General features: G+C 42.5%; 1 protein-coding gene across 3 annotated transcripts in view; it reads left to right on the top strand.

The window, feature by feature from the left end:
* LOC135218416 (neurexin-4-like) overlaps positions 1-12,047 on the top strand; it is a 516,193-nt gene that overhangs the window by 230,278 nt on the left and 273,868 nt on the right. For all 3 annotated transcript variants that reach the window (XM_064254722.1, XM_064254720.1, XM_064254721.1), the window contains one exon: positions 410-542. In XM_064254722.1, the coding sequence (XP_064110792.1) occupies positions 410-542 (133 nt within the window). The remainder of the gene's footprint in view (positions 1-409; positions 543-12,047) is intronic.

Here is a 12,047-nt window from a genome sequence, read left to right as displayed (position 1 = left end):
AATGTAAATGTTCTACTTCCTTTATGGTCTGTCTCTTCACCAAATTACAGTCCTCATCCTCTTCATCTCAGTATCCACATCACCAATTTTTCTATGCTTTTGAATGACATTAAATTACTGTAGAAACTTCATTTGATAAAGTAATTGTAAATATGAAGTAAGAGAATATTATATACATTCATGTGCATTTAAGTGTCAGTGTTCTAGCTTTTAGTAGAGGTATTTCAGTGAAACCTGAGTTTTTTTCTAGTTTTGTACTACTCAGAGTGTAAATTCATATTCATATATATATTATATTCTGTAATAGTTATTTTCAAATTTCATTTTGTGGTTTGTTGGCACTTTCAAGTTTTGTATGACTTATCTTAGTAAGAAATGTGTAACAGAAAATTTTTTAAAAAATTTTCAGCCCTATACATGGTGGGTATCTCGTAATAACCAGCCGATGGATTACTGGGGAGGATCACTTCCAGGATCACGTAAATGTGAATGCGGTCTAATGGGCACCTGTGTTATGGGCAAATGGTGTAATTGTGATGCTGGTACGTATGGCTTGTATTTCAGACTTTTGGTTGGAGCAATTTTTTGCCTTTTAAGTTCCATTGATTTGGATTTGAGTAGTTGAATGCCTAAGGCAGCTGGATTTGTGATGTGATGAATAAAATTCAAGTAAATATTCTGGAATGTTTGTTACATATTCAGTTGTTCAACGGGGTGCTCAGCATATTGGTTGTAACACTTGCCAATCCACTGCTGCCTCTCAATCTTTTGTGAGTGTAATCAAGGAGTCAGCCATAGTAAAAATGTCCCCAGATTTAATATCCTTATTTCTGTCATGCAGGAGAATGATAGCCCATGGATTTACCATATGAAACCACCCTCTTCACCAATTTTTGACCTTAGGCATAAAGTAGTGAGAACAATGGACTGGGAAGTGGTAACTCAAACTTAATTTGACTAGTTTTGTGTGAAAAAAACTCAGTGGGTTTCATCAAAATCCCATCTGTCATATTAGGCCAGCTTTCAGTTTTATGTGGACCAGATATGATGAGTGTTCCAGTTTGTTTGCAGATGGATACTCAGAGGAATGGGAGACTTTAGAGTATCAAACAAGATGATTCTACTAATAATTTGTAGGTATAAATTTGACATTACTTTTCATGTAAGACATAGATGTTAGTTATCGTAGAAGACTCTATCTGTTCCATTATAACTTCAGCTATTTTTGTTAGACATATCCTGGATTAAATTCAGTATAATTTTACTGACCACCAAGTTAGTTGAACAGATAGACTGATATTGAGTGCCATAATCATATGCATTTAATCTCAACTGCCCAGCGTCATTTTGATATAACCTTTCACACTTAAGATTGAGCAGCCTTAACCAAAGTGAAATAGTATTCTTTGATACTTGTTTATTTCTCTTACCCAGAGAGATCATGTGGTGCACTGTAAGCATTATTAAAGGTTCTTTGCAGCATCCCTTTGGGTCCCAAGCTGCAATCCTTTTTATTACTTTTACTGACCTTCATTCATATTCTCCCAACAGTTGTTTCATAGGATAACTGGGGACTGCCTTTATTTGTTTTACACAGTATACAAACCATCAGTCCTTTAATTAGCAGCTACCATCAGCGAAACTGGAAACAGTAGCTAGACTTTTATAGCAAGGTAGTTCGGCAGTTGAACTACCTCCTGGGTGGGATAGCTCCTTCCACCTGGGTATACGTATTCCACTTTACTTTCGGCTGTTGTCGGGTTTGGATGTGTATCACATCACTCTGTACTCGCTAGACTGTTGCTAGTCTTTCCCTTGTATTTCCACAGTAAGATCTTTCCATTTTTTCAGTATGTGCATCAATATCCTGTGTATGTTTGCTGTTGATTGTGGTTCAGTTACAACATGCAAACCCATGCTTATGTTAAGCTGGCTTCTAAGTCCTACCTCCCCAAGTGCATGTGCCTGAGGGTGGGCAGTAAAAGTGCAACAATTAGAGATCAAGTGTGGATGTTGATCCTCATGCTCTCTGAACATCTTGCAGGAGGCAGGATTACAATCCTGAATGAACTTGCAATGAGTGTGTTTCTTGGTCCCCTGTGCAATGGTAAAGTTTGCAGGGAGGAAATGTTACCGGAGGAAGGGCACCAAGACGCCGCCGGAGGTTTACTTGTCGTGCTGTCGGAGGGTAACTTGCCTCTGACGACTCCCTCGCTACTGGACCCCTCCCAGCAAGCTTCTCCGTTTTGCTTTTTCTACAGAGGAGGCCTCCTCTTTGCCCTCTTCATCCTATTCGTTGAGTGATGAGGATGGAGGGGAGGTAGGGGTTCATGATGATCTCGGTACGGAGACCTCGGGTAACTCTGATGAAGTTGAATTTCCCTTGGTGCAACAAAGAGCCCCCTCCCCTAATCTGAATATCCTTTCTTCAGGTATGACAGAGGAGCAGCTGTCAGGGATGCGGTTGCGTGGCGTTCTCTATGGCTAGCGAGAACCCTGTCGCTGCGGGCCTTGCTGTTGCACCTGGCTGCCCCTGTGACCACTCAAGTAAGTAGTGGTGACCTTACCACCACCTCCGTCACCACTGCTACATTTAAAAAGGTCCTGCATCTGATGTACTGCCACCATCCGACTGATGCAACTCCCTCGGTGGTGACAGGAACTGTTGTGCACCTTCCGGCACCTCGAGTTGTGGCATCTCCCCCCTCTGGGCTTCATGACACCCCTGACCATCATCACTGTGTCTGCTGTCCGGAGGGCCTTATTGATCATGCCAAAGCACCAGCAAGTTTGGAACCCCTATCTACCCCTGTGGTTGCTCCTGCTCCCTGTTATCCAGGCATCCCCTGTTCCTGTTTTGCAACCTCCCTCCTGGATGAAGTACTTTGCTGGAATCCTGAAGATGGGAGTGAAGAAGAGGTCCCGTAGAGTGTCGTCATGGTCGTCTTCCTCGTCTTCTTCCTCGTCTTCTTCCTCATCGTCTCTTCCTCGTCTTCTTCCTCATCGTCATCGTCTTTGTGGTCTGCCTCATCACCTTCTTCCAAGGCCTCTCGGCCTTAAAAGAAGAAGGTCGCCTCTCCTCCTGAGAAGTCTTGTCATGAGTCTTCTAGGGATCTGCTTCCCTCTTTGGAGGAAGCAGAGGGTTCTCTCATCAGCTCTTCTTCAAATGCAGGTGGAAGTACCGGTCTTCAGGCCCCCATTAGGCCTTCGAAACTGAGAGCCAAGGTAGTGGATACTTTGGTAACCACTCCCTCCACTAGTTCAAAGAAGCATGCTTCGAAGACTAGTGCTGTGTCAGCCTCGGTCTGACCAAGATGCCTTTAAACCTTTAACGCCGATTGGACGTATTAAACGTCTATATAAATTGCCGATTGGACGTATGGTATCTCGATATAAAAAAAGTTTTTTTAAATTTGCGCAAAAATAGTTATAGGCCTACTAGGCGAAAACTTTTGAATCACGCAGCTTGGGGGATGCTGGGAGCTCACGGATCAAGGCGTTGTTTTGTTTACAATCATTACCCAGGCGCTTTGACATAATTTTTGCACCATTTTATATTAGCCGTTACATGGAGTATTATATATGAAAATGTGTGCAATTTCATGTAGAATACAACAAAAAACAACCCATGGTTGTAGCTTTTATCAGTTTTGAAATATTTTCATATAAATAATGATAAGTGCCAAAATTTCAACCTTATGTCAACTTTGACTCTACCGAAATGGTCTAAAAACGCAATTGTAAGTTAAAACTCTTATATCCTAGTAATATTCAATCATTTACCTTCATTTTGCAACAAATTGGAAGTCTCTAGCACAATATTTCGATTTATGGTGAATTTATGAAAAAAAACTTTTTCCTTACGTCCACGCGGTAACTTCAGAAAAAATAAAAAATTCATCCGATTTTCGTAATGTTTGCACCATTTTAAATTAGCCGTTACATAACGTTTTATATATGGAAATGTGCGCAACTGCATGTAGAATACAACAAAAAACAACCCATGGTTGTAGCTTTTATCAGTTTTGAAATATTTTCATATAAATAACAATAAATGCCAAAATATCAACCTTCGGTCAACTTTGACTCAACCGAAATGGTAAAAAAACGCAATTGTAAGCTAAAACTCATACATTCTAGTAATATTCAGTCATTTACCTTTATTTTACAACAAATTGGAAGTCTCTAGCACAATATTTTGATTTATGGTGAATTTATGAAAAAAAACATTTTCCTTCTGTCCGCGCGGTAACTCTTCCGAAAAAAATCAGAAATTTTTTTGTGCGATTGTCGTAATGTTTGCACCATTTTAAATTAGCCGTTACATAAAGTATTATATATGAAAATGTGCGTAATTTCATGTAGAATACAGCTAAAAACAACCCATGGTTGTAACTTTTATCGGGTTTGAAATATTTTCATATAAATAACGATAAGTGCCAAAATTTCAACCTTCGGTCAACTTTAACTCGACCGAAATGGTCGAAAAACCCAATTGTAAGCTAAAACTATTACATTCTAGTAATATTCAATCATTTACCTTTTTTTGCAACAAATTGGAAGTCTCTAGCACAATATTTCGATTAATGGTGAATTTTTGAAATAAACTTTTTCCTTATGTCCGCGCGGTAACTCTTTCGAAAAAATCTAATTTTTTCGTCCGATTGTCGTAATGTTTGCACCATTTTAAAATAGCCGTTACATAAAGTTTTATATATGAAAATGTGCGCAATTTCATGAAGAATACAAAAAAACAACTTATGGTTGTAGCTTTTATCAGTTTTGAAATATTTTCATATAAATAACGATAAATAGAAAAAATTCAAAAATTCGTCCTTTTGGTCAACTTTAACTCACCAAAATGGTCGAAAACTGCAATTGTAAGCTACAACACTTACAGTCTAGTAATATTCAATCAATTACCTTCATTTTGCAACAAACGGGAAGTCTCTAGCACAATATTTCGATTTATGGTGAATTTTTTAAAGCGGCTTTTTTTTACGTCCACGCGTTATGAATTCATGCATCATTTTGTGATAATATTTTCTCTGTGTTGCCTTGATCGTTTTACAATGTGTTTAAACAAATATGATTGCAATTTAGTGTACAATACAACGAAAAAAAATTAACTTGTGTCATATATCCCAATATTTATATATGATAATGATATTTTTTTCATTTCTGATGGTTGCACACTAAACTTCAGGCAATGATAAAAAAGGAGCCAAAATTGAACTCTTAATCTTGAAAACTAAGCGTGCTGTGATTTTTTGAAAATAACATTTTTTCCGCTTCGGCGCTCGCTTGCGAACGCCGCTGGCATACGGGAGACGATTTTTAAAATACCGCTTCGGCGTTTAAGGGTTAATGTACGAGCCTCTACGGAGGCCAGCACATCCCTGTCTGCTAGCAGAGGTTCCTCTCTTCATACTAGTGAGGGCACAGGGTGTGAGAAAGGGAAGAGACACTCAAGTGTCTCAACTCTCCCTGCTAGTACTTCTACCAGTACTCAGACAGAGGCCTGAACCAGTGCTTTGGTGTCTGGGCTCCTGGAGAGGGGAGGATGAGGTCCCCTGCACAGACTCCTTCTGCAGGGGCTTCAACCCCAAAAGAGTCTGGGGCATATGAGAGAAATGAATGCTGTCGTTGGCAGGTTGTTCGCTTGACTTTCCCAGTTCTCCATTGAGTACGTGTGAGAGGGGCGACTCGGTCGTTTGTCTCAAGCTGGGGCCAAGACTCAGTGATGCTGAACCTAGTACCTTCTGGCCTGCTAGATGAGATCTGTTTTGTTCCTCTTAGGATAGCTCCACTTCTCAAAGACTTTCTCCTAGACCTGTATCATATGTCTTACTTCTCCCAGCTGCATTACAGATAGGACAGATTCTCAAGAGTGCCGGGCCTCCCTCACCTGTTCCCTTAAGGGGGCCAGCCGGCTAATGCCGTTTTTTAGCGACAGGACTTTGACATTCATACCACTTAATAAGGTGACTTGGGACATCTCCAAACCGCATATGATTTTCGCCTCTGACCTTCGGTTTTGTGACGCCAGGGCGATTTATCCCGAAAATAACAATTTTTCAAATTCTATCTCCTCCCTTGATGTTTAATATTAAGACCTGGGATTACTACCATATATAGACCTGATGTAGACCTCCAATCAAATGGAGAGTTTTTTTCTAAAAGTCATTTTATTGCTAGATATGAATTTTTCAATATGGTAAAAAAATAAACCCTATAAATCACGAGAAAAAAATTTATAAAAAAAAAGACGAAACAAAAATTGGAAAAAAGGGCTCTATTTGATTGTTCTATAATGTCTTTCTGAGTTATATACTAAATTCCAATGTTATAGCTTTAAAACTAAGTGAGGAGATAGATTTTGAAGGTCAATAAGTATAGTTTTGAGATACGGGCGTTCAAAGTTTTCCTTCGTATTTCTATAAAGACAATGTTAATAAATAATGATTATTATGAATGTATATTTCTTTTTTGTGTATTAATAAACCAAAACTATTGTATTTATCATAATTTAATCATAAATGATGATCCCTTTGCTCATATATCGTAGCCTGGGGCGCTGCTTGAGGCAAGATGGGGCACTTCTTCCTACGTAACCCCCTCTCTCCCCTTCACTAACTCGGCTTATTACAGCAAATTATCTTCTGTATGTTAGCGAGATGTTTTCCTTGTATTTTCCTCTTTGCATGATGACATTCTTGCCGAAACAAAGATAAACAAATGTAAATGCAAGAGAATGTCAGAGGTGAAACTCGAAGGTGTACTCTCATTTTACAAAGACAATTTAATAAATCATGATTATTATGAATTTGCATAATGCCCATTTTGGGTATTATTAAAAAAACCAAAACTATGTTTATTTAGCATAAATGAAGATCTCTTCTTGCGCAAACGATCGTAGCCGCCTTGGGCACAGTGTGACGTGTGCTGTCAGGCAAGAAGGGGGCGTTACCAGGCAACCCTCCCCTCTCTCTTCACTAACTACGCATATATTATGATATTCTGTTATAATACTCGAGCGATTTTTCTTCGTCTGTATGTTAGCGAGATGTTTTCCTTGTCTTTTCCTCATTGGCATGATGAACTTCTTGCCGAAACATACATAAACATACGTAAAAGCAAGCGAATGTCACGAGGTGAAACTCGAACGTGTAATCTACTTGTAGTCTATGGTCCTACTGATTCATGGTTGAACCAGATACTCGCTTCTGCGAGCCACGGAATCTCTACAGATGCCATTTCTCACAATTTCTTTGCCAATAATTATCAAAATTTACGATAACAGAAGAAATATTGCATTTTCTTGTACGGATGAATGTTTTAGGCTTATTGAGTTATGTTTACTAATTACCCTGTAACTACGAAAGTAAGAGGAATTTGGACGAAATATTTTGTGTACGTATTCTCAATTGCCATATGAAGCTCCATGAATTTTTTCATGACTGCATTTTTCGCCCTATACCACCATATATAGGGGTTGCGGCCGGCCCCCTTAACCTCTGTGGGTAGGGCAATTTCCTACCTAGCCCACCAGATGGCAATCCTGTGAGCTAACCTGATCCTTAAGAGGAGAGATGCTGTCTTGACTCGTCTGACAGGACCTTGGGACCCGAACCTGCCATGACCCTAAGGAATGGACCACTGCTTGGTTCCTCCTCTCTCTTTCCTAGAGAGATGGTGGATGGTGCTGTGAACAAGTGAAGGTTGACGATAATGACCACCTCATCCAAGTGGTGACGAGGTCATCAGGACCTTCAGGTGTCACTGCGGTCCGACCTTCGGGTCAGACAACTACTTCCTCAGGCCCTAAGAAGACTGAACCTTTGAAGGGTGGTAGAGGAAAGACCCAGCATTCTTCTTCCTCTTCTGCTCAGAATTGTCCCTTTTAGCCCTCCTCTTCCTCAGGGAAGTTAGGTAAGGGTAGCAAAGAGAGGAAGAAAGGGAAACGTTAGGGGTGACGTTCCCCTCCGGCGGCTGCAAACGTGGGGGGGGGGGGGGGGGGGGGGGTTTACCTGTCATGCCATTGGGCAACTTGGCAGCGATACAGAGCTGAGACCTGGGTAGTGGATATTCTTCAGGAGGGGTATCTACTCCTCTTCGAGTCTCAACCTCCCCTCATCAATCTCCTGGTCCATCTGCAGGCTTACATACCTGGTTTATCAAAAGATGTGGCACTCAGGGAAGAAGTGCAAGCCATACTGACCAAGGGCGCATAGAGAAGTCTGATCTCATACCCAAGTAGATGATAAAAGTACCTGGGCATGCTGATCGATACAGTAGCAGCAAGAGTCATCCCTTCAGACACGTCGGCAAGTTCAGGAAGGTAGTGCAGCTATTCTTGTCTCAATGTGAACAACCTGCAAATCATAGTCAGTCAACTGTTGTCCTTGGAGAAGCTGGTCCCTCACAGACGTCTCCACCTACGTTCTCTTCAATGGAGTATGATGGCATACTGATCCCAGTCTCAAGATCCTCAGTCCTTCCTCATTCCTCTATTGGAGGAGATGAGGAGGGACGTGGATTGGTGGCTGGATGACAGGAACCTCTTGATAGGAGTAGCCCTGCATACTCCCCCTCCTGATATGCTCTGTTTTCGGATGCATTGACCGAGGGATGGGGTGCGCACTTTGAGGAGTTGCTGACCTCGTTGCTGACCAACATGACAGATACTTCCACATTAATGTCCTGGAACCCAAAGCAGCTTTCCTGGCCCTCAAGGAATTTCAGGACAGTGAAGGGGCACACTGTGATGCTGATGAGTGACAACACCACGACAGTGGCATTTGTCAACAACCAGGGGACGCATTGTTTCTCCTCAGTTCCATCAGTTGACAATGCAGGTACCCTAGTGGATGGTGGCTCACTTGGTGGAGTTGTCAGTCAGATACATCCCAGCCAGGAGGAATGTAGTGGTAGACATAATCAGCTGCCAGAAACAGGTGATAGGGACAGAGTGGTCTCTACACCAGGATATAGCTGAGAGGTTGTTTGACCTGTGGGGGCGAGCAGTAATAGACTTATTTGCACCCAGCACAACAGAAAATTTCAGGTGTTCTGTTCTGTCTTACCGGACCCATGGATGGCTGCAGAAGATGCATTTCAACACCCGTGGGACAACCTCAATGTCTACGCCTTCCCTCCGTTCTGTCTAATTCACGAGGTGATCAGCAGAGCGTTGACCACCCCGAATCTCAGAATGATTCTGGTAGCTCCCAAATGGCCTCAGGCTGCTTGGTATCCCGATCTGCTGACCCTTCTTTCTGAGGCACTGAGAGAGCTGCCCCAATGGCACTATTAGGCAGTGCAGACCCTGGCACTTCATGCTCAGAGGTTATCCACCATCTTGCGAGCAAGAGGCTTTTCGTACTGTGCTGCAACAGAGATGTCTGGATACCCCAGGAAGTTCTCCGCAGCCGTATACCAGGGGAAGTGGGCCATCCTCTTTGGTTTGTGCCGTCGAAACTGTATCTCTCCTGTCGGAGCCACTTTTCAGCAGGTTGCGGACTTTTTCATCTTCCTTCGCTGGGAGAAACTTCTCTCCGTTTCAGCAGTAAAGGGCTATCAAGCTGCCCTTGGCTTAGTTCTGCAACTCTGTATGTGTGGAGATATCTCTTGTTCAGAGATGTTTTTAGAGGTCTTGCCCACTCAGGGATCTCAAGGCCCCTGCATGGGACGTGACTCTCGACCTAAGGAGTCTGACTCAAGCTGCTTACGAACCATCACGAGTCATCAGACTGGGATCTGACACTCAAGACTCTTCTTGCTCTCCCTGGCACTGGCGAAGAGAGTAGGCAAACTACATGGGATTTCTTTCAATGTGATACACTGTTGGGATGGGGATCGGTTACCCTCAATTTCGTCCTGGACTTCGTAGTGAAGACTCAAAACCCAACAGTCCCTGACGCCAGGTTCGAGTCCTTTACGATCCCCTCTCTAGAGTACTTTGTAGACAGTGGTGCTGTTGAGATGCTGCCGTGTCCTTTCAGATCACTGCGGCACTACCTGAGGAGGACTCGACACCTCCAGCCAAGTGTTGACAATTCTTTGTTAGCACCGGCTTGTCCAAGAGAGAAGTGTCCAAGAACATGAGTTCCTTCTGGCTTCATGAGGCGATCTGAAGGTTGTATGTGACTTCTGAAGTGGACGACACCAATACCCCTGGACTGAGGGCCCACAAGGTCAGCAGCATCCCCTTTACCCTCTCATTCCAGGAGAATCTGTCAGTACACCAAATACTGAAGGCGGGGGTGTGGTCGAGGCAGACCACCTTCACCTTCTACCTCCAGGATATTGCACGCAAGTCCTTGGACACTTTTTCCCTGGAACCTGTTGTGGCTGCTCATCAAGTTGTGTAAGGTTACCCAGCTCCTCTAATGGGACAGATTAGCATCTCACCTTAAATGTAGGGTTGCGGATGAGAGTTTGAATGGGGATGACTGGCTCCCTTCTCCTCCTTCCTCCATCCTTTTCCTCTTCCCTCAGGCAGCGCCTCAGTGGCATGGTTGGCATGGTTAGCCTGCCACCTCGGTGGCCATGAGTTCGATTCTCGGGCATTCAATTGAAGCGTCAAGAGATGTGTATTTCTAGTGATAGTTCACTCTCGACATGGTTCGGAAGTCACGTAAAGCCGTTGGTCCCACTGCTGAATAACCACTGGTTCCATGCAATGTAAAAATACCATACAAAATACCATACAAACAAATCTTCCCTCAGGCAGAGAGCAGAATGGCTGTCACATATTGGAATTGGCTATGATGCAGGTAAGTGACATAACGGAGTATCCGTTATGTCACTTACCTTCTTTTGTCTACAACAAAGGAAGCAAAGCATTTGCTTACTCTTGCAAGGGGAGCAGTCGGTTCCAGACATTAAGACAAAACCACTATATACTTGTATTGTGCTTAATGTCGTTGCCTGTCAGATTTATCCAAGCTTGTTTTCTCCTATAAAAAGGTCCCGCCCTCCTTAGGATGAATGGTCTTGCAGTTCGTACTCTGATCAGTTCATCAGAGGCACAATTTATTCCTTAGCTCTTATGACCAGGGTTCGAATCAAGGTGAGCGAGATCCAGTCAGCTCAGGTGACTTAGAATCCTTCCTCCAATTATAAGTCTTCCTAATGTAAAGAACCGATGGTTTGTATAATGTGTAGGAACAAATAATAATTTTTTAAAGTACAGTAGTGCCTCAGACCTGAAACTTAATCCATTCCAGAAAGCTGTTTGAAATGTGATTTGTTTGAAATATAAAACAAATATCCTCATAAGGAATAAAGGGAATTAGGATGATTTGTTCTAACCAACCCAAAAAGTCCCCCTTTCCACATTTTTTTGTATTAGTGTTGAAAAATTAAATTAAGAGTGTAAAGTAATGAAACAATAAGTTATATGAAGTAAAATTTTCTAAAGATTTTGGTTCCATGTATGATTGACGAAATGTTTAGTGAAAATGGCACACGGTCGGCTGGGATAGAGGGAGGAGAGACGGGAACCCTTTGAGGAGACCAAAATGGTCACATTAGGCAAAGATTAATAACTTAACCCTTTAACGCCGATTGGACGTATTGAACGTCGACTAAAATTGTCTGTCGTATGCCGAACTGACGTATGGTACGTCGACGAAAAAAAGTTTTTAAAAAAATTTGCGGAAAAATAGTTATAGGCCTACTAGGCAAAAACTTTTGAATCATGCGCCTTGGGGGATGCCGGGAGTTCACGGATCAAGCTGTTGTTTTGTTTACAAGCGTGACCCAGGTGCGCATGCGCTAAATGCCTCCTTCTCGCATCAGCCAGCATCCGCGACGCGTCGTCTGAGAGCGATCTTTTGCCGCAATCGTGTTTTGCCAAACTTTTGCGAGAGTTTGAGTATTTGTGGTGGTACAAGACGTACGTAAAGATGTCTCAACGTCGTATGGAGCGCGAAAGGCGCGTTTTACCCCTCGGGAGGGATCGTGTGAGACGTATTTTGGACTTGGATGCTGGCGAGGGACCAAGTACTACCCAAGATGACCTTGCTCCTCAACGCCGTTCC

The sequence above is a fragment of the Macrobrachium nipponense genome, chromosome 9 (assembly GCF_015104395.2).
Source record: "Macrobrachium nipponense isolate FS-2020 chromosome 9, ASM1510439v2, whole genome shotgun sequence".
Classification (NCBI taxonomy): domain Eukaryota; kingdom Metazoa; phylum Arthropoda; class Malacostraca; order Decapoda; family Palaemonidae; genus Macrobrachium; species Macrobrachium nipponense.
The sequence above is the reverse complement of the archived record's forward strand: the minus strand, read 5'-3'. Positions and strand labels throughout refer to the sequence as shown.